Source organism: Megascapheus bottae, chromosome 9, assembly GCF_031878675.1.
Source record: "Megascapheus bottae isolate mThoBot1 chromosome 9, mThoBot2.hap1, whole genome shotgun sequence".
NCBI classification, from domain to species: Eukaryota; Metazoa; Chordata; class Mammalia; order Rodentia; family Geomyidae; genus Megascapheus; species Megascapheus bottae.
The window spans coordinates 50,076,421-50,100,192 of NC_143517.1; the positions used below are offsets into that span (position 1 = coordinate 50,076,421).

Genomic DNA, 23,772 nt, shown 5'->3' on the forward strand with positions numbered 1-23,772 from the left:
TAGGGTCCCCAACCAAGTATAGAGACAATGCCCCTGAGTCAGCTTGAAAGTTACACAAGATGGATTTTCCATCCTGAGGCTAGCCTACTCTTACCCCTAGACCCCCTTAAAAACAAATATAAAAGGGGGATACAGGTACTTAAGGCATGAGGCCTCAAGATAAGCTCCTTGATGTTTTATTTACATTAAACCTATAAATTTTGACTTTCTCCCACTTATAAGCATTGGGGGGCATGGTGCTACCTCGCCCAACCTCCCATCCCTTGTCTGACTACCAATACCTGGCAGGAGCCGGCCCCTCTGTTAACAATGGGGCAAGGGTTTGCCTGCGTCCTTCCAGATGGAGTGGAAAAGCCTACGTGGATTCCTGGCTGATATATACGCCCCAATGTGACAAGCACTACAGGAGATGATCCTAATGGAGGAGACCACTTTGAGGACAGCTCTGGAGCAGATGGAGAAACCACACTGGATGGCTGCTCTGCGTGATGGACACTGCCTCCACACTCACCTCAAGGCTACCTCATCCTATGTCTAACCCCAGCATGGGAATCAGAAGAAACAGGAGCTGTGGAGGCCCGGAGTAATACAATGACCTTAAATTTGACCCCCAGGCTTGGGACCATGATATGATTATGAACAATACAATCATAGGAACTGCAACCACATTGTCTTCCTTCAAAGCATGTCGGGAGGACATGGGGGCTGTACCTTTAACAGGATATCATGATTCCCATTTGCCCCAATCCCATCTGAAACCCACCTAGCTTTATATAGGTATATAATAGAAAAATCTATTACTCAATTGGAGAACTCCCTCAATCCCTTGCAGGGGTTACCCTTCAAAGTTGAAGGGGCCTTTATCTTCTCCTACAACAGGGAGGCCTTTGCACAGCCCTAGAAGAACAGTGCTACTTAGGAATTATTAGAGATAGAATGACCCAATTAAGGAGGCAAATCAAGGAGGGAGTTAAAAAGACAGCAAAATGCCTCCCGGTGTCAGGCATGGTTTGATTAGTCCCCTTTGGCCCACCATGCTCATTTCCACAGCAGCAGGACCCATGTTTGCTTTTGCTAAGTTGGTTGAGTTTATCCAGGCCTGCCTGGATGCCGTCCAGCTAATGTTTTTGTGCACCATTTAGGCCCGATCCTACAATCTGTTAAGACTGTCCATAAATAAAGAAAAAGGGGAAACTGTGGGGCTTCCTAGATGGTGGCATAGAAGCCCAGGTTGCTATCTGTGCTTCTGCGTCTGTGCTGAAAGGCATGTACACTCCTGGGCACACCAGTGATGTGAGCAGTCTAGAACAGGAGGGCCCTGGACCTTCCCGCCTGGAGCAGGAGCTCCTGGATACTCCTTGTAAGTGGGGCGTGTCTCAGGACACCACTGGCTGAAGGTCGTATCAGAAAGGTCCCTATTTGATGCTGGTAGGAGATGGCAGCCATTGCTCGATCTGAATTTAAGCGAGAACGTTTTTTAAAATAAAGTTAGATCTGCACCAGGCAAAATAATAATAATAATAATAATAATAATGAGTATTCTTAAACCAGGAAGGAAAGGATAGGGTAGGGCACATTTCCTAGGAGCAAACTGGTCAGTAGCTTGTGAGATATCAAAGTCAAGCCTTTCAGTATGTAGCCTAGACCATTCTAATCAATTATTTAAATGACTAAAGCAATTTGAACCTAAACTGAAGTATAAGACATAATATTGCAAAAGTTGTACATTTACGTCCCAAAACAATGGAGGTAAGAAGAAACATGATTTTCCAAAACCACATGACATTAAAATATGGTATTTCCCCAGGTACTTTGTTTAGGAACTTAAGCTTGAATCAAAAGTGGTAAATCCACAAGTATCTCATTCATTTTCACAGTAGACAAGGAATATAAAATATAGAGGTGAAATATGTTCTCATTTTAGCTTCTACATTGATTCAGAGAGGCTGACCTTCCCTACTATAAAATGTTTTAAACTTCTGTTTGTACACAAATGAGATTTCTGAGAAGCTACCAGAGATCATAACTTCTCTTTCATTTTGCGCCTTATGTGCCATGATCACACTGAGCATTGAACAAAGAGCATACATTTTTCTTAAGGAAATCTTATGATTCTGATGTGAATTTAATAATATCTAACCAGGTTGTCATTCCTGAAGTTGAGTCAAGAAATCATGGAATAGGACTGAAGACCCAGAAAAATGGCCATCTAATCTTTGATAAGGGAGCCAAAACCATAAGGTGGAAGAAAGACAGCCTCTTCAACAAATAGTACTGGCAGAATTGGCTAAAATATATGTAGAAAACTGGAGTTAGGGGCCGGAAGTTTGGCCTAGTGGTTAAAGTGCTTGCCTAGCATGCATGAAGACCCGGGTTCGATTCCTCGGTACCACATACATAGAAAAAAGCCGGAAGTGGTGCTGAAGCTCAAGTGGTAGAGTTCTAGCCTTGAGAAAGTCCAAGGACAATGCTCAGGCCCTGAGCTCAAGCCCAGGACTGGCAAAAAAAAAACCAAAAAACAAAAAACTGGAGTTAGATCCTTATATACCACCCAGCACCAGAATCAACTCCAAATGGATCAAAGACCTCAAGGCAAGAACAGATTCCCTGAAAATATTACAGAAAGAATAGGGAATAAACTAGGTCCACTTGGCACAAGTCAAAACTTCTTAAATAAAGATCCAGAGTGCAACAAATCAAAGAAAGGTTAGATAAATCGAATAACATTAACCTGCTGAGCTTCTTCATGGCATAGGACATAACTAGCAAGATAAATAGATAGAAAGTCCACATCTTAGCTACCTATACAACAGACAAGACCCTCATATCAAAAATATACCTAGTAAAACATATACCTAGAGCTCAAAAATTAGACCCACCAATAACAAATCATCAAAGTTACAACAACTCTGTTAATAAGTGGGCTAAAGAATTGAAAAGAGACTTTTCTGGAGAGAAAATAAGAAGAGCCAATCAACACATGACAAAATGGTCAACATCTCTGGCCATAAGAGAAATGCAAATCCAAACAACATTGAGGGCCAGGAGAGCGGTCTAGTGGTAGAGTGATTGCCTACCATGCGTAAGCTCTGGGTTTGATTTCTCTGTACCATATACACAGAAAAAACTAGAAGTGGTGCTGTGGCTCAAGTGATACAGCACTAGCTTTGATAAAGCCCAAGAACCTGAGTTCAAGCCCCAGGACTGGAGGAAAAAAAAAGAAAACCTACATTGAGATTCTACCTCACCCCAGTTACAACAGTCATTATGAATAAAACAAATAATAACAGATGCTTGCAGGGAAGGGGCCAAAAGGGAATGCTTTCTACACTACTGGTGGGAATCAAAACTGGTTCAACCACTCTGGAAAACAGAATGGCAATTCCTCAAGCCACCAAACACAGAACTCCCCTATGTTCCAGCAATCCCATTCCTAGGCATTTACTCAAATTATCACAAACAAGGCCATACTAAAGCTACCATCACAACTAGGTTCATTTACAGCATTACTTACCATAGTTAAAACATGGAACCCACAGAGATGATCCTCAATAGATTAATTTTTTAAAATATGGTAATATACACAATGGAATTCTATGCTTCCCTCAGAAAGAGTGGCATCGCCTCATTTGCAAGGAAATGGAAAGATTTGGGGAAAAACATATTAGTTTAAGTAAGCCAGACCCAAATAAACACAGGCTCTATCTATGGCCTCATTTGTAATAATTAGTGTATATATATATATATATATATGAATGATAGTCCTAGCAGAGGATCATAATAGCACAATATCTACGTACATATGACCATATAAAATGAGGCTAACTGAAATTAACTCCAAGATGTGTAAACAGAAAGTTTTTTTCTTAATATACTGTGTTATTTCTTTTATCTCTCAGGTTTATCCCTTTGCTTTATACTCTGTTGTCACTGTTTATGATTTTGGTACCTTTGTCGTGTGTGTGTGTGTGTGTGTGTGTGTGTGTGTGTGTGTATGTGTGTGTATATATATATATATATATATCTGACTTGGGGAAGAGAATAACGAACAGTGGGACAAAGAACAAAAGGTAAACTAATGTAACAACAATACTCACAAGACACTGTTGGAAATGAACTTTACAAGTTGGAGGAGAGAAGAGTTGGAATGGAAGGAAAGTGGAACAAAATGGTTCTACAAAAAAAGGTAGTACTCATTATCTTATTTATGTAAGGATAACCCCTCTGCACATCACCTTCATAATAAAATCATATTAAGTTAATTCTTTTTCTGTTTGCCAGTCTTGGGCTTGAGCTCAGGGCCTGAGTCCTGTACTTGGACTTTCTCAAGGCTAGAGCCTCAACACCACTTCCAGCTTTTTCTATGTATGTGGTACCAAGTAATCAAACTTAGGTTTTTTTGAGCATGCTAGGCAAGCACTCTACCACCAGGCCAACCTCCTGGCCAACATTAAGTTAATTCTTTAAGGAGCTCAAAAATCCAAGTAACAGTGACAAGAAAAAAATGTGTATTTGAGGAAAAAAATTGTCAGTAAGTTATTTTCATGTAAGACCAAAGACTACACTCTAGAAATGGAATTGTGTTCTTCTCTCCCTAAGGAAGATATGTCAACTTCATTATTTCTGCTTTAATTAGGCTGAAGAATACCTTCATACAACTAACAGCTTTTTCAAGTAAAATCAAAGCAACAAACAAAATGTGTACATTTTGGACAGGGTTAAAGAATAACACTTTACTATTTTATAGATTACTTATTTTCCTTCTTGGATAATGTCATCAATTCATATTAACTTTACATAGTATTTAATGCTCCAGCACAATCTTAGAACCACCACTCATAAAAGCAATTAGACAAAGTATAAATGTTTTATTTTATATTAATTTTGTCTTTCAGAAAAGATATAAATGATAAATGATGTTTAAATGATATTTTTGGGCAGAATGGGGAGGGGCGGTGGGTGTGCCCATATTGGGGCTTGAACTCAGAGCCTGGGCATTGTGCCTGAGCTTTTGTGCTGAAGGCCAGTGCTATATGATTTTGAGCACTTGAGTTATTAACCGGAGATAAGAGTGTTGCAGACTTTCCTGCACAGGCTGGCTTTGAATAATGATTTTTAGATCTCAGGCTCCTAAGTGGCTAAGATTGCATGAGTGAACCACTGACACATCCATTTTTCATTTGTTTTGTTTTCTGTTTTCTGTCTGTGTGCTTGGCTCCCTTATCAAATAGTAGGTGGCTACATGTTTGTGGGCTTATTTCTTGGTCATCTGTTCCATTGGTCCATAGGCCTATTCTTGTGTCAATACCAAGCTGGTTTTATTACTATGACTTTAAAATAAAGATTGATGTTTGACATTAATAGTCCTCCTGCACTGTTCTTTCTACTAAGGATTGCTTTGTTATTCCGGATCTTTTGTTATTCCACATGAATCTTTGGATTGATTTCTCTGTTACTTTAAATAAAGTTGTTGGGAAAGCAGGAAAAAAAAAAGAATATGTCAATGAGCAGAATGTTAAAGCTTCAGAGCTCTTTAAAATGACACTTTAGCAATGCACTTATTCTCAATGTCGCAAAACAAAAAAAAAACAAATGGAGCTGTTTGAACTAAACACAACCCTTTCTTCAGATGTGGTTCATTTTCAAGTACTATAATTGATAGTAACAGAGACAATTATGAGGGTACTAATTTAAGAGGTCTTGAGGTTATGGGCTGATAGTCAAAAAAGTAAAACCTTACAAATAAAAGGCTGGATGTTAAAGAAAAATCACTAGAAAAAACATTAAACTTTTAAATAATTCTAAGCAATCTGTATGAGCTAATCTTGGCTGAAAATAACCATAATCAAAATTCATCAACTAATACATATAGTGACTGTTTCTCTAATGTGTAGCTCTTCACAAATGCATTCCAGAATATGCACCATGTTTCAGTAATACACTTCTGATGGAAAATTAATGTCTAATCACTTCAATAACTAATCTAATTATGTGGCAATCATCTCACTCTCATGCCATGAAGGCTAATTTCTTCAGTCTCTTCCCACTGGTGAACACCTTTTTCCTTTGGATTTAAAAGAGAACATGAATGTGGGAATGAGTGTCAAAACTTAAAGCAAGCCAGATACCCGTGGCTCACACTCGCAACTCTAGCTACTCAGAAGACAGAGAGCCAACGTATCGCAATGTGAAGTGAGCATGGACAAAGAAATTCTTCTATACTCCATCTTCAAAATAACCATCAAAAAGTTGCTCTGGAGTCATGTCTCAAGTGGTATAGTACCAGCCAAGGAAGCAAGTGAAGCAAGATCAAGGCCTTAAATCGATTAATGTAGTGCAGCAGACATATTTTTTCAACCATTACATATTCTTCAGTGTGTACATTTGTATAATTATCTTCATGGAAAAAAAGACGAGAGAAAATGCAAAACAAAGGGAAGAGAAGCATAATATGAAGAGCACATTCTCCAACAACCAGCCTGTCTGTTACCCCTACTACTTCACAACAGAGATAAATTAGAATTGCATAAAGATGCTAAAGAGAATCCTAGGTAGGGAAAATAATTTAATTTAATAATTAAAACCATAAAACATCCTTCCACCATGGACGAGTTCTCTGTGATCCATCTATTACCTGAAAAACACAGGGGAGATGCAAAGAGATGTGACCTAGACATTACAGAACCTCCAAACGCCTATAGTCTAACAGAGAAAGCTCACAAGGAATCTGATGACAGAAACAATGGAATGTGGATTTTCCACTAAGTGAGGCAAGAGGCTCCATGACAACAGGAAGAGCACTCAATGCTGACAAGGTAGCAAGCCTTTGAGATATTAACACCCTCACCTGTGGACAGAAGTGTTGACATCTGAAGAAGGATTTCATGGCAGTGATCTATATGGAAAGTCAGCTCATATGGAGAAAACCAGTTCAGTAAAAGTAGAAATGAAAGTGACATGATATAAGATGCTTACCAGATCTATAAATGCCATCGTCTATGAAAAGTTAACTGCTCTGTAATAACATAATATGTACTGCTCCTGCTTGTACTATTGCCTTTTTTAATGAAAGAGTATCTGGAAAAGGAGTCTCTAATTGGAAAATGTATATCTATCTAGTTATACCATTACTAGATAATGGTTTCTAAATATACCTATAATTTCTATAAAACATTAAACAATATTTTAAAATATCGAAATGTTTTTTAAATTAACAATAGATAGAATGTTATTGTAAAAAAATGAAAGAAGAAAGAGAGGAGGTAAGGACAGAAAATGGAGGAAGAGAAAGAGGAAAGGAAGAAAAGCAAAGGAGAAGAAAAAATAACCGAGGAAAAGAAATCAAAAGAAAAAGAATGGGGCAAGCAGAGCACAAGGAAGAGGAGAAAGAAAGCGAAGAGTGGTAAGGCAAAGGAAGAAAAGAGAAATAGGTACAAAGTAAAAGAAAACAGAAAGCAAACACTAAGGATCATGACAGTAAAACAATCCTGAAGGTATAAATGTGACAACTGCTCAACTAGTGGAAGAGAGATCTCAGAAAAAAATTCCAGGGTAATTCAACATGTCCACCCTGACTCCACAAATGAAAGGAAATAACAAAAGGAGCATTTCTGAGAAAGTCACTCTTACATATTTTGACTTTGAGGTGGCCGTCCACATCACCGTCAAGCCTCCCCTGTATTGTTGGGAAATACAGGTCTTAGACCAAACCCTTATTTCCAATTCCCAACTATGTTACAGAACACAGGGAAGAATTCCATTTTTACATCTCCAGGTCATCAAAATATGACAGGAGAAATGTTATACAGGTAGACTATTTGAATTTCCAGGTTCCTCAGCATGCTCTTCTACATTTGTCTCACTTTCAGAATCCAATGAAATCACACCTCCAAGCATAGTGGGGGTACACTGCATGCTCAAATTAGACACTCTTAAAGGCACTTCTACTTTTTCTCTGCCTCCACACCCATCCTTGCTGTTAATGTAGGCAGAGGATAAAACCTTAATTACAACAGCCTTGGAGAACATAACTGAGATCTGGGTGCACCTCCTAAACATTTAATCTTTCTAGAAAAACCAACCTAAAGTATGCCTAGTAACTAGAAGAACAGAAGATAAGTCTCAGCACACTAATTTTCTCATCAATGATTTCAATTATAAGCCTAGTAAAGTGGCAAAGTATCATCATACAACATGGATTAGGAAAGCGAAAAACCCAAAGAAACCATAAGTGCCCCCTCCATTCAGTATTTTGTAACTACATCTCCCATCCCTTCCATAGGATGGGACTGCCTTCTGTTGCTTTTTGCCTTGCAATAAATTTGGTCTCATCCATATATGACAGTGATTATAAAGACAGGCTTCTAGCCTGCCTTAGCTGGTTTACATCCTATCTTCCTGGTTATGCAACTCTGTGATCCTAAGCAAGTTACTTTAATCCCTCTATGACTGCTTCCTCTTTCTTTTTTTAATGGACATAATGGTAGTGTCTACTTCAAGGGATTTTTATGGAGATGAGTTGATTAACATGCATAAAGAACTCAGACACACAGACACCTAAACTTTTAATAAAGGGTTTCCATTATTAGATATACCAAAATCAAGATGTGTAACCTGTTCCATGCAAACTAAAAGATGAAAGAGGTATCAAATTTAAAGTGATTCTGAAAATACAAATTTTGCATTTGCTTTTCTGTTAAAGTTACACAAGAATTGAACATTCTATGGCACAATTCAAAGTCTGGACAGTTCTAAGACAAAGAGTTCAAGAAGTCTATGCTCTGATGATTCTCAGAAAGAAAGAGTCCATGAAGGAAATCAGAAAATGACATGGAACCACTCTTTCTCTCTTTCTAGACTTTTCTCTCTTAGGTTGGTGCATTCATTGTGCATCTGTTTTCTAACAGCTGGGAGAATGCTGTAATTACAATGACTCAAGAAATGAAAAGCCAGGAATAATATGCTGACTTGATATGGTTAGGAGAGCTGGCCATTTGAAAGATAAAACTTTTATTAAGAATTGAATAAGGATAAACTTGATTGGACATACTGATAACCATGATTTTCTCTTCTAAACATACTGTCTGGAGAGAAACACTGATATTCTGGAAAATGATACATGGCCTTTCAAAAATAACCAATAAACCAAAAATCAAAGAGGGATTGACATTTATAATAATAACTCTCCTGTTAACAAATCCAAATGAAGATTTAACTGGCATATAGCCAAAGGGTTTAGTGAAAATGACCAACTATTCTTTATAAAAGGGTAATTTACCCACTTCAGGCATCTTCACTGAAAAAATAACCTGGTAAATGCCACAACTTTGTTTTATGGCCTTGAGTGAGCATATGCTTTATTTTGCACATTTTATTGCTTGTTAAAGAGACACAGTCCTGAATATAAGTATGGGTTCATATGCCAACCATTTCTCTATAGACACTCTGAACTGATTAAAGTCTCATTCACCAATGTTTCCCAAATGCAATTGTCCTCAACTCAGAAAAACAAAGAAACAGAACCTGCTAAGATATACAACTTCCCTCCTACTCCAGATCAAAGGAAACTTCAAGGCAAAAAAATAAATACTTGAAAGGAAAATTCAAGACAAGTCAAAATAAACCACAACGAGATTAATGTTCCCTGAATATTTTTTTTCTTTCTTCAGACCAGAGGTAATCCCCTACTCAAATGCATGTGCTGGTAAATGTTAAGGTTTTTTAAAGCTCATAGAGTTAAATACATTGAAAAATTCAAACACAAAGTTGACTTCCTATCACTGAAATCTGCTCTTCCTGTTTCTACCTTGACATATTGTGCAACTCTGATAAAAAAAATTACAAAACAGAAATATAATGCTTCTAGCTCAAACAGAAGATAGTCCCTCACAGCATAATAAAGCAAGTTTCCTAATAACCAGATAAATTCATTAAGAACTAAAAGGAATGTAACAGCTGGAATCCAGTAGCCACTTTGAGTCTCAAATAATGCAGAATAATAGGGAAGGTTTAGTAATATAGAAAGGCAACATATACATCATGAACATTTATAAATCTGGGATAGTGTAAACACTTTCCCGTGGGAAGCACAACTTGACAGGACTCCTAATTTTATAACCTGATCTAAGGGCTAAAAGCTCCCCCATAAAGATGATGCAAACGCCCTAATGCACAGCACATTAAGCCCTAATGAAACAGCAAAGTCCGCGTTGTTAATGCAGGCTTCCATTCAGCAATGGTTTAAATATAAGCATAATAAAGCAGATTAAAAAGAAATAGGCTGTAATTACTTTTTTAAGAACTCAATCTCTTGTCCTCTTATTGGTCTACATGTGAGCCTCAAAGGCTGAATATAGATAGTAAAAACTGCATGAAGGCATTACCAATCATGCCACATACATTATTTTTTTAAATATAAGCATAACAATTGATGTAACATGAAGGGAACATGGAAACTTGGAGAATTAACATCCTGGTCAAATTAGTTCATTCTGAGCTACCCATTATATCTTTCCTGTTTATCTCGGGGAAAAAAAAAACTTTTTCCTTTTTTTATTTCAGAGCAGGGTATGTTACCTTGTAGGAGATTAGAAGAGAAGCCCATGAACTCATCAGACTAAAAAAAGCTTGTTATGGTTTTAAGTTGGCTAAGCAAGGTGGTCTCCATTAAACTGTAATTCTGTGACTATGCACTTTATATAGAAGTGAATTATCAGTACATGTTATATATTCTCTAAAGTTTATTTGTCCAAATATTATAATTCTAAGTTTTTAAACTCCTGACATTCACAACCTAGAATCTGCTTACATTACTTCTTTTTACCAACAGTATTGCTCACATTTGCACTCAAGTTGGCTCAAATTATTTAAAACCAAACACGTCAACCAAAATATAGATCAAAGACACTGGGATTTTAAATTCTTTGCTTCTGATTTATATTCCTTCTTTCTCCTTTGGCCTACAATGTCATAAATCTATCATTAACTAGCAACTGTTCTAAATGTTTTATAAAAAGCCAATTTAATTGGAAAAGGTTAATGCATTGCTCATGTATTCCCTCGATCAACTTAAATCATAAATCCATACAAATCATTCATAAAGTTGAATGATAGTGATAATGTTTACCAACATATATTTATGAGAATACATATGAGCCATTAAGTTGCTATGTATATGTATGCTTTTTCTGACAAAATACATACTCTATTAAAGAAATCCTTGAATCAGCATTTTATCTCACATAGCTTTTAGTCTCTCCACAGTTCAAGTGCCAAAGAAAGTGCCAGATAGAATTTCACCAGTGCAAACGCACACCAGTTAAAAGGAGAAATTCAGACTTGCTTTTATGATTCAGTTTATGCATAAAGAAAAGCTGACTGGTATTCCTTTCAGCATGAAACTACTCATGACTTATTGGTAGACAAGTCTCCATATCAGTATCTCCTACATATGAACATGTTCAAAATTAGCATTTGGCCTATCAGTAAATTTAATGCTCTCTTCTATAAATTGAAGTTCACTTTCTTCAAAATTGCTTCAACTCCCAATCATATCTTTGAAAGAACTGATTTTCTACAGATTGCTTTTTCCCACTTTACAGCAATATTCGCTCATTTTGAAAAAGAAAATAGATCTTAACAAGAGTATCTTCCTGCATGTTATTTTCCACCACTTTGGGTCTTCTTTACTGCGTGTGTTATGAGGATTTAGTAGAAAGCACAATCGAAAATCAGCTGTTTAATTTCTAGTTGTGTGAGGTCAAACTTAGATAGCTCACACATCTGTTTTATTTCTCAAAACACTACCCAGGAAAAGTATTCCACCCAAACATAAACTTTACTATAAATAACCAAGAACCTAACAAATAACTGTTTGGGGGAAATGGAAGTGTGTTTAAAAACCTGAATTCTTCCAGACTCTAGGCCTCAGTAATCTTCGTTTTAGAGCCTTCCTGACAGCCAAGATCAGCTTCCCTTAGAAGTCATCCCCAGAGAGAACAAACTGAAACTCCTGCCGGAAATCCAGGTATTAACATCATATTACTTGCTAATTATAAAACATCATTTCACATACTGGCATTATTCACTTCCAACCCTTTTATCTAAAACACGTATTTGCTTTCCAATCATAGTTTGACAGCAGAGTGCATCTGATAGAAGACAGTGACATGATCTTTAATAAGACAGCAGTTCAAAGCATGTAGCTTTCATGCATAATAACTATGTTAGCTTAATTTGCTGCTCCACAAAAATAATTCTATTTGTGGAAATTCACAAACTAAGACTTTTAGAGAACTTTATAAAATATGCAACTGGTTTTTTAAAAGCTCTTCTTCCTACTTCCCTTAAAGTGACAAAAGACTTCGAATATTCTCCCGATTCTTCTTGCAATTATTGCCAAATATTTTCATATTCTGTTTGCCTGTGTTTCTTAAATAGAAAGGTCAAAAGCAATCGCAACATGGCTAATAAGTTGATTAAACTGACTCGATATTTCAAGAAATTTATTAAGTCATATAAGAATGAAATGACCTCCTTAGTTCTGAGGTTCTAATTATTAATAAAGCAGCTGATGTTAAAACTAACATGTTTTGGAATCTCCCTGACCTATTAAGTTAAAGAAAATGCAGAGACTACAACCAAAACACTCCTTAAGCTGACCTGGAGTTCTGATTATGATAAAACTAAAACAACATATTTCCTTAGATTCAGTTCCATGCTTCATTCTACTTCCAAGTGATACATTTTATTTTTCTTCTTTCATGTATGCCATGAACTAAAAGACAGGGAAAAAATGCAGAGCAAATGGTGTGCTGGTTTTATAAAAGTATAATTCTAAATCATTACAAATACTTAATACATTATTATCATTTTCCTTGTATGTGTTGACCTAACACGATGTCATTCTGATGTCTCTAATACAACCATGCTGACTTCTTTTAAATCAAGGTAAAGTGTTATTTCCAACATTATTTTGCTTCTCTCAGGAGCATAATCTCTACAGTCATCACTATAACCCAAATCTAATCAAGCTGACTCTAAATCCCAAGCTAAAACATAGAAAAGATTGTCAGGAAAAAGGAAAGATTATATCAGAATTATAATGTGAAATTACGACAAGCCATGAATTACCATGCACAATCATAAAGATCAGTGCCATTTTTGAAAGAGTCCCTCTATTTCAATTACCATGAGATATGTCCAGAAATAAAAAGCTTAGCTAATTTCATTAAGAGAATTTCCCAAATATAGCAGAAATGTTGAAATGTTTTTTTTCCCCCATGACAGGAGACTAAAGACAACTCTGAACACACATATAAATGAAGCTGTAGAAATGCATCCAACCTTTCTGTTGGATTTCAGAGCTCCCCCAAACGCTTTTGGTCTTGAGAACTTGTTTTCAACATGCAACTGGGAATTCCTATTTCATTATTAATTGTGTTTCTCCACCAAAATATCACGATGCAAAGCACAAACCTGTACATCATAGGTTCCATTGAGCAAAACAGGCCTTGAAGAATTGATATCCTGCAGTACACCAGAAAGCACAGAGCGATTGACCTTCTGGAAGTCTTTGGAATGGCTGAACTGCACCATGTTATGAAGAGCCAGGATTTTGCTGTCCAGCTCAGCATCCTGCCTGGTGCGGTTATGCAGTCCTAAGTGATACTTGCGGAAGTGCTTAATCAGATCTGTGGGGTCATTGCCATAGTAACCATAGCCACAGATATTGCATTTAAAGTCCTGAAGCTCTGGAGACAGAGGTGCCGGGTCTGGGCTATCATTCACCAGTAAGTCAGTTTTGGATTTATTCAGTCTTACACCCCCATCTGAAGGCACTTGTGGGTTTTTTGAGGCCACTGAAACTGGGCTTAAACCTTGACAATTGGCTTGACCACTCTGCGATTGCCCTGTTTCCTCTGTAGCCTTTGGTGACATCTTGTGATCTTCCTTAGTCTCCAATGAGTCCCCTGATGGGGTACAGGCCATATCTTGAGGGTCATCTGCCTCTGCTCTTTGAGGAGACTTCAAGGGCTCACAGACTCCCCCAGCAGCTGGAGATGAGAAAGCCAGCATATTTCTGTCTGTCACCTCATCATGTGGGAAGGAGGGAAGATTTCCTCCCTTACTGGGGCTCTCATAATTGAAGCCAGCCTTCTCACTCAGGACTGAGCTTTTCAAGTCCTTCTTACTACTTGAAGACTGATCTTGGCCATGCAAGGTATGCTCTTCCTTATTATTTAGTTCTGCAGAATCACACTGGTCTGTATTTTCTGACATCTGATCTGCAGAAAATTCTTGGTTCTTTCCAGATACCTTGCTCTCTGTCCCTATTGGCTCCAGGGTCTGGCCCTCGCTGTCACTAGCAACGTTTCTCAGAGGGGGGTTCTTTTTCCGGACCATATCTGTGAAAATACAAAAAAAAAAGTAGATGCAGAGTTACTGGCAAAGTATAGACAAGTATTCCAGTAATAAAGTATTTTACTTTTCTCTAATGATCTCTAAGGTACACCATAATATACTTCCTCTGAGAAAAGTGTGTTTTGGAAACAGTAATATTCCCAGGCTCTGGTGGCTCAAGCATGTAATCCTAACTACTCAGGAGGCTGAGATCTGAGGAGCAGAGTTGGAAGTCAGCTCTGGCAGAAAAGACCATAAGACTCTTTTCTCCAATGGAGCAGCAGGATGGGAAGTGGAACTGAAGCTCAAGCAGTAGAGTGCTAGGCCCTGACGTTAAGGAATAGCACTGAAAAAGTAAGTAAATAAAAGATGAATTCATAAATGTAAGACTAAAGTAAACAATTCACATTTAGCATTCTTGTCCTCACAAAGATTGTCTGATCCATTTTACAATAGCTTATGAGAATTAAAGAAATTGTTCTTACTGGCTCTATTTTATCAACTGTTGTTTACCTCCCATTCTTTTGTTCAATATCTTTCTTTAGTCATAGTCAACACGAAATGTTAAATAACGAACATTTCATCTCTGACTTATTAATAAAGTCATTTAAAAGACATCTGGGCCTTTCCTGAGAGTGAGGAGACTAGAAGGTCAGCTACCAATATCACCCTGCCCAGCAAGATGGTGAATCAACTAAGCTTGGGTATCTAGGCACATAAGCGAAGAAATATCAAGTCCTCCATTCAGAACACGTAGGAGGTTTTACTAAAGCAGACTTGTCCACGGAGTGACCTTGCCATTTTGATGCTGAAGTGACAAGACTAGTGGTTTTCTATGATTTCTTTTACATGCCAACTCAGCTATGCCTCTACCAGAGGCATCCATGTCTGAAGTCAAACTGAGAATGATATAATGAATTCTTCAACAGGAATCTAATGAATCAGAACTCTAAGGACATATTAGAACTCAACAGCACTATATGTTGTGTCCATTAAAGAATGTGATTAACAAAGGATGGTTGAGGGTAGGGTTCTGTATTTCTAAAACACTCAGCTGGAAATTGCCCGGTACTATGGCAGTCACCCTCCCAGAGGTCTTGGAAATTTTTACCTGTAACTTTCTAATTAAGCCTTCTTTACTAGTAACTGCTGTAAAGACAGCAGGGTTTGTTATACAACGATTATATGGGCTGGGAAGTCTGCATTAATGACACATTTTAGTCATTTGCATCTATGATGTCTCACAAGGACCGAAGCATTGCACTGGTTTGAGATACACAAATGCACCACTACGTCTGAGAAATCTAATTTTATATATATATATATATATGATATGAATCATTGATGATGCACTAGTTGGGGAGAGTATCATTTACAAGGCGAAATTCATTTTAGTGAATAATGTTGAAAACAGTACAATAAAACTTAAAAGTACACTTCTTTTACACATCAAAATGTCAACATTACAATACATGACAGTACTTCACAGCTCCTATACACAAATAATGTTATTCATCCCACAGAATCTCCATACTGGAATAAAAACAACAAAAATTACAACAGAAGATCCTGCAGTTGCAGAGGAAATGAGGGTCATGAGACAATGTCAGCTCAGCCGCCTCCTGTGCAAAGGAATGGAGTGCTTCCTACCACATTAAGTTCAAAATTAACCAATCTAAAGAACCTCTGTTAGACCAGGAAACATTAGTTCAGTGTACATATGTGCATATGCATACATATGTATATTCATGTGCATGTATATGTCCATGTTTATTTATGTGTGTGCATATATATTTTTTCTGATATAGGACTTTAAATACTGGGCATAATACTTGCTGAGACTCTAACACTTGAGCTATACTTCAAGTCACAATAATATAAGCATATTATTGTAGCATTTTTATTTCAATAACAGTGCAAAGTAGCTTTAAGAACTTAACACAGGGAAGAATGTAGGGAAATATTTGTTTTGCAGGATGTAGCAGTCTTAGGGCTTGAACTCATGGCCAAGGCTCTGTCCCTGAAATTCTTTTTCTCAAGGCTAGAACTCTATCACTTGAGCCATAGTGCCACTTCTAACTTTTTCTAAGTAGTGTGTTGGAGATAAAAGTCTCACAGCCTTTCCTGCTTGGGCTGGCTTCAAACCATGATCCTCCATAACTCAGCATCTTGAGCAGTTAGAATTATAGGTATATGCCACCAGCACTAGGCAAATACAGGGAAATTTTTACCAAAACCAACTAAGGGGAATTTTTTTAAGAATAAAAGAGAAGCTTAAATAACTGTCATTCAGCTATAAAGAGATAAACTATTTGAACCAGGTATGGTGGTCCATACTTAAAAGTCCCAAGTAAGTGACTGTCTGAGGCAGTAGGATCACTTTAACCCAGGAACACCAGATCAACCTAGGTAATAGTGTAAGAACTTCTTTCAGAAGTAAAAACAAGTAAGTAAATAACTAAGAAAGTTTTTAAAAAAAAAAAAACATGCTTCTTTTGTTTATTTGTTTGTCAGTCATGGGGCTTGGACTCTGGGCCTGGGTATTGTCCCTGACCTCTTCAGCTGAAGGCTAATGCCCTACCCTTTGAGCCACAGCACCACTTCCAGTTTTCTTGTGGTTAACTAGAGATAGATATCTCATGGTCTTTACTGTCCAGACTGGCTTTGAACTGTGATTCTCAGATCTCAGCTTCTGAATAGCTAGGATTACAGGCATGAGCCACGATACCTGGCTAAAAATGTGTTTCTAAAAAAAATACACATGAGCTGGAAGTTTGGCCTAGTGGTAGAGTACTAGTATAGCATACACAAAGACCCGGGTTCAATTCCTCGGTACCACATGCATAGAAAAAAAGCCGGAAATGATGCTGTGGCTCAAGTGATAGAGCTCTAGCCTTGAAAAAGTCCAGGGACAGTGCTCAGACCCTAAGCTCAAGCTCAGGACTGGCAAAAATAATGCAAAAAATGCAAAAAAATACATATATATTTTAATGTGCCCATTGAAAAGAATATTAGGCATGCAATAACTTCACACCTCTTTTACGTTCTTTCAGAAGTTTAGGATTGACTCATCCTTCAGTAACTGTTATGATATACACTGAATAACTATTTCATTTTTACTTTAATATTTCAACTTACTATGGCTAAAATCTAACAATAATTAATCAAAATAAAATAAATAAGTTTACATGAAAATTTAAAATCCTATGTGAAAGGAATAGAAATAATAGAACCATGAAAGAAATGATAAATTCAATTCACTGAGGCTATACAGCCATCAAAATGGAGAGAATGGTTTATTCCTGTATATTAAACATTCAAAAGTTAATTGATCTAAATACATTTACATTAAAATGTATTTTTCCAGAGCCCAGAAAATTCTAGATCTTGCTGACTTGTCATTATTATGAAGAGTTACAATAGGTCAAAGATGAAAAGCTACTTAACCAGAATCTTTAGTGCTTAAGAGAAAATGGGATTTAATTAAATTATCATCTTCCCAAATTTCAGTTCCTTCTTCTATCCAAGAACAGACTTTCAGAAGCATATGACTCACTGATTCTTTATGCTAAGAGCCCTTAATAATATACATTGCAAAGAATGCTAAGCTGCTAAAACTTCAAAGAAGTATCAGAAAGGTCATTTGAGTTTTATTTTGTGTTGTGGAGGCAGGGACATGTTCTTTTTAGTAGGCTTTAAAAAAAATCGTGGTTAATTTAGTTGACTATACTTTGAAGTAGTTATAGAAAAAAAATACTTTACTGGAACTATATCATCATAATTTTTCAGAGTGACATATTATGTAAATATAAGCACATTTGCAATTCTTCTAAATGGAAGAAATTCCCCCAGCAAGTCATAAGTTAGATACCATAAGACTATAGCCACCCTCCAGTTATTATCTCTAAGACAAATAATAGATTGCATCGTGTTTTACTATGTGCCAAGAACTTTTCCAGTTAACATTTTCACTTGAAAAGAAATAGATCACATACTTGTAAAATCATACCCAGCATTGACTTCATAAGGCATGTGGCTTTAGAGTGCTTTGTACAATTATTAATTCTATTAGTCAACTAGCAGGAAGCTAATGCAATTATCTCAGAAGATGCTGAGAGGACACAGAAGACATTTTGAGAGCTGATCTGTACATCTGTAAAAGAAAGCAAAAAAGAAAATTCCTTCCTAAATGATATAAACGTACTTTAATGCATCACACCTAAAACACATTAATATGCCAGCACCATGCTCTGCTTGAAAAACATCTGATAAAAGCTCAAGGCATATCGTGAGCAGCAGTCTCTCCTCCTCTGGGTTTAATAAAGCAGCTGCCTGGAGTGGGGGGAGGAGAGCATGACATAAAAGATTACAGGACAAGAAGTCATTTTCACAACAGGTCAGGATGTGCTGAGATTATTTGACCTCTAAAAGTCCCTTAAGCCTAGTGACTTGATACTCACCTACACTAAGGGGTAGGGAGGAATCTTACATTTTAAATGGTTTTTAGAGGGAACATTTCAAAGCAGTGAAAATACTTAATCACATCAAAGAACTTCAGTCATCAGTTCTGATGATTCTATTTTGAACTCTATCATCCAACTCCATAGCACGATGCCATATATAAATTACTTTTATTTGAGAGTTCAAACATCAATTAAAGAAGGATCCTCATAAACCAGCACATTTAGATAATGGGGATGAAAGTGAAGGGGACAAAGTCCTCTGTGCAATTGTGAGATTTTAAAAATGGGTCTTCCATCTAGTTATCACAAGTATCATTTTCTATATATGCCTCAATATTCTGTACCTACACATGCACAAACCCTGCTTACATCATCCATCTAATGTGACTGTCAAGATGTTAGACAAGTCAAGTATAGCTAGCTCTTCCCAAATGTTCTAATACAGTATCAATGCTGAGATAGGAGACATTCCATCGGCAAAAAATTATACCCATCCTTAAGCATCTGGGGTTATTTTCTGAATTAAATCCCAAATATAATTGCCAGGCACGGTGATTCACACCTGCAATTCGAACTACTCAGGAGGCTGAGATCTGAGGATTGTGGTTCAATGCCAGCCCGGACACTAAAGACCATGTGAGTCTTATCTCCAATCACCAGAAAACCGGAAGTGGCACTGTGGCTCAAGAGGTAGGGTGGTAGCCTGGAGCTGAAGAGCTCAGAGACAGTGCAGTGCCTAGGCCCAGAGTCCAAGCCCTATGACCAACCAAAAAAAAAAACCTCAAATATAGACACTCTCTTAGAAAGAGTTTGCTATTATAAAAAAATAAGGAAGTATGACATATTCTTCATTACCACTTGTATTTATGAAGTAGAAATACTCAACATTTGAGGTGAAGATATGATTCTAGTAATTACTTGATATCACTGATTACATTATTCAAAAGGAAATGTACTCATTATCTGACTTTTTTACAATAAAATAAAATATGCATACATATGTAGAGACAGAGAGAAGATAATAAAACAGAAATGCTTAAATATAAGTTAAGTGCCTGTCTCATGTCTGTAATCCTAACTAAAAAGATTGTGAGTTTAAAGAATCATACAGTTAGAAGCCAGGCCAGGCAAAAAAGTCTAAGAGGATCCATCTCCAAAAAGGAACCAGCAAAAAGTTGGCCATGAGGTGTAGTTCAAATGGTAGAGAGGATATGAGTCAAGAATCAGAGTGGCACTTTCACAGAAAATCGAATCTAAGTTTTTGACCATTATCTAAATAGTGTAAACTAACCCAGTAATAATTTAGATCACATATCACACTGACCATATATTTCAATACATTTGAAGGCATGCACAAATGTCTGTATGTGCATATGCGAAATATCTTTTTTCCAAAGAACTCTGCCATGGGAAAAGAATTCAACTATGCATTTAAAAAGAAATTGAGATGCCCAGGAGGATAGCAGGACTTTCCATTAGAGAGACACTCTCTAAAGTTAAATGAAGAAAATGCTACATAGTGGGTAGGACATTAAGAGAAGCAAAGCCTGAAACCTTAAGTAGGAAGAATGATACGGAAATTAGATCATGACCTGAGCTGAAGCATCTGTTGGTGTGGTCAGAAGCAAGTTCCTATCATCTTGAGCCTATGTTCTTGTCTGTACAATGAAGGAATTCAAATTAATTAGATCGAAGTTTCCTAGTAACTTCTTTAACACTAATGGTTAATAACATGTTAGTTGTAGCTTAGAAAATCTTTGTACCACTTTGTTGAATTTTGACATTGAAGGTGGCAAAAAAAAACACTGATTCCCCTAGTCCTCGGCTACTCATTTTCCCTTAGTCACACACTGAGCAAACATACATCCAGCATCAGCAATGTGCCAAGTACACCAACCATCGGCTTTGATTGTATTTTTGACAACTCATTTTTAAAATATGAGCTATTTTTTAAAAAAATCAATGAACATAATTTCAAAGAACCTGTTCTCAAAGAAAATAAAAATTTGGATTAGATTTACAAATACCAGTTCACACATGTGCACACATATCTACAAATATATATCTGTGTATATGTAAATACCTAGATGTGCATCCATATATAATAGATATATACAAATACACATGCACATGCTCACACACACACACACACACACACACACACACACTCCTACAAATACATTGAACGAGACTGTAAAAAATTAGGAAACCAAGTTTGCATAAATTGACCTGTCTCAAATAATGTTCTTTATGACTTTTAAGCAGCAGTTCTTATTTTCCTAATATATGATACAAAATGTTATTTGTTTTACAAGATAATAAAACTTCCAAGTGCTTGAAATCAAAGCTTAACACAAAAAGAAAAGTCATGATAGCCTTCCCTTTCATAAACACATGATTTCTTCTGTAGTTCCGTATCACATCCTAGGACTACTGAGTTATTAATTATATATTTCATGTAGCTTTTATTTTTTAAAAATCAAATGAAGAAAAAAAGAAAATGTTTCTTTTGATCAAAAGTCTCCCACAGGAATTTAAGGAATTAAGCAAATGATAACAAAATAAAAGAAAGGTCGAGTCTTGGGCCTATAGCAAAATTAGATAGCTTCCATATGAACAACATGGAAAATTCAGTTTTTAAAGAACATATGTGTTTACTCATTAGTTTGGATGAATAAAAAAAAACCTTGAATTCTGGCTACTCTATATATACAGATCAAAATCAGATTGCTTAAGTGAACTGGAAAATGCAAGCCCTGTTGTTTACTGAATTCATGAACAATTACTGAAGGGGTTTAAATTTTCTTTTTATATTATTATTATTTCTTCAAATGTAATAATATTTCAGTGCTAAATCACTTTTGTTGTAATCTACTTCAAACTTCATGAGCCCAAATGTCAGATGCTGTTTTGCTATCCCTTTCTATTTAATTCACTTTTTCTGAATTGTCTGTTCCTGAAACTTTAAGGTATTTTTCGACATCTTAAATCCTGTTGAGGTTTAAATGTCATCACCTTCAAACAACTCCTATCAAATAAATCTCTTATTAATTCACATCAAATTAATCCAAAATGATCACTTCTATTAACATATGCTTCAGAGCACAAAGCCCATTATTACTCCTCAGGACACTGGGACTAACTCAAATAGCTCTGAAATAAAATCAATTTAAATATCCAATTTCAAAGAGACTTGATGCTGACTCAGACATATTTTATTAGGCTTTTATTTCATCTTGCTATGTTCCCTATATTTTAAATATCTCATTTCAAATATACTAGACTATGTAAAAGGAGCCAGTGTGATAGATAATAATGACATACGGGCCAAAAATAAATCTTCATATATCCATATAGAATGCAGAAAATTTCAATACAAAACTATTTTTTCTGTCAAATAACTTATCCTTAAAGCCTATACGACACAGGATAAATCTGTAACTAAAGCATGACTGTTTCATTAAGTAGAGAAACTGAAAAAGAACAAGTATGTACCGTGGCATAGAAAAAAAAAAAAGAAAATTACAAACGTAGCAGTAGTACTCACTTGACAGTGTATTGAAAATTAACTACATAGGTGAGAACAAGGACAGAAAAACTGGGAGAGAGCATGGAACAGGATGACACTGTCCAAAAAGGAATGCGTTCCTCAACTCACATTTGTAACTTCCATATATCAATTTTATAACAACAATAAAAACAATAAAATAAAGGAAAGAATAATGTATGTCAGAGCTTAAAAAGATGACTACATTTAAATTTTCTGATCACAATTTTATGAAGCAAACTCAAAACATCAGCCTTTGTTTCCCCACAATTATATAACTTTTTTCTTTTCATTAAGTTTCACAAAAAGAAAATTAAAATATGTACACTGACAACTGTTGATTTAAACAAAAGACATTTGCCTAAGCCCACCCAGCTCAACCTTATTCCTTCTTTGTTCAACTTCAAAAGTGTCAACTACTCTTCGGGCAAATAGCCAAACATAGCACTTAAATCCAAAAGAGTAAGTCACGGAAAAGTATAAATGCATCTATTTGTCCTGATGCCTATAAAGCAAACTGACATTTCATTATATGAAAATTACATTTCCACTGATAACAAAAGTAGTCACTTCTACCCTTTGTAGCGATATCCTTGAATTTCCTACCATTTGCTGAAAAAGCACTTTTAATATTAAATCTGCTTTAATTTTATATACTGATGCTGCTTTGTCAGTTGTCCAATCTGACATTCAATAGAGACGGCCATCTCAATCACTTATTCAATCTATCATTAGAACTGGCTAACAGCTGTCTGGATTCTCTCATAAGAATTCTGTGTCCATCAGTGCTAATCCATTTGGTAAACTAATGCACAGATGCATTACAATGACTATGATGGATACATACCATGAAGAGAACATATGTCAGTGACTACACTGTCTGCATAGCACTACAAGGCATTTGCTTTATGCAAGGATTTTTTTTACTTAAACGATATACTATATATATATATCTTTATTTGTTTATTTGAAACAGGGAAGGGAAGGAGGGAAAACAAGATGGTTGGGAGGGGTGAAGGGAGGGAAAGGGAGACAAAAACATAAGAAGATATATGGATGTTCAAGAAGTAATGCATCCACTAGCTGACAAATGTAAATGTAACCTCTCCATACATTGACGAGAGAGAGAGACACAGAGACAGAGACAGAGAGATAGATAGAGATTCTCTCTCCAAAATGAAAGGAAAAGAATACAACAGTTCATCCTTATCTGGGAAGTAACTTAGGAAACACTTTGCTCAACCTTACTATGCAGTAGAAGTGATGTTAAAGCCCTGTAACCATCAGAACACTGATCTACGGCATCATAACCAATCTGCCGATGCATTCATACAACACAATGGATTTAGAAATAACTTCAGT

At 36.4% G+C, this 23,772-nt stretch overlaps 1 protein-coding gene across 4 annotated transcripts in view; it reads right to left on the reverse strand.

The window, feature by feature from the left end:
• The window catches only part of Trps1 (transcriptional repressor GATA binding 1), a 221,809-nt gene that overhangs the window by 160,041 nt on the left and 37,996 nt on the right, over positions 1-23,772 (reverse strand). For 2 of the 4 annotated variants that reach the window (XM_090339301.1, XM_090339298.1), the window contains exons 1-2: positions 18,396-18,539; positions 13,477-14,405 (exon numbers count right to left, since the gene is read on the reverse strand). In XM_090339301.1, the coding sequence (XP_090195427.1) occupies positions 13,477-14,405; positions 18,396-18,432 (966 nt within the window). In that variant the 5' untranslated portion in view covers positions 18,433-18,539. Of the gene's footprint in view, positions 1-13,476; positions 14,406-18,395; positions 18,540-23,772 lie in introns of those variants that run through there. The other 2 variants (XM_090339300.1, XM_090339299.1) reach the window with 1 other exon arrangement.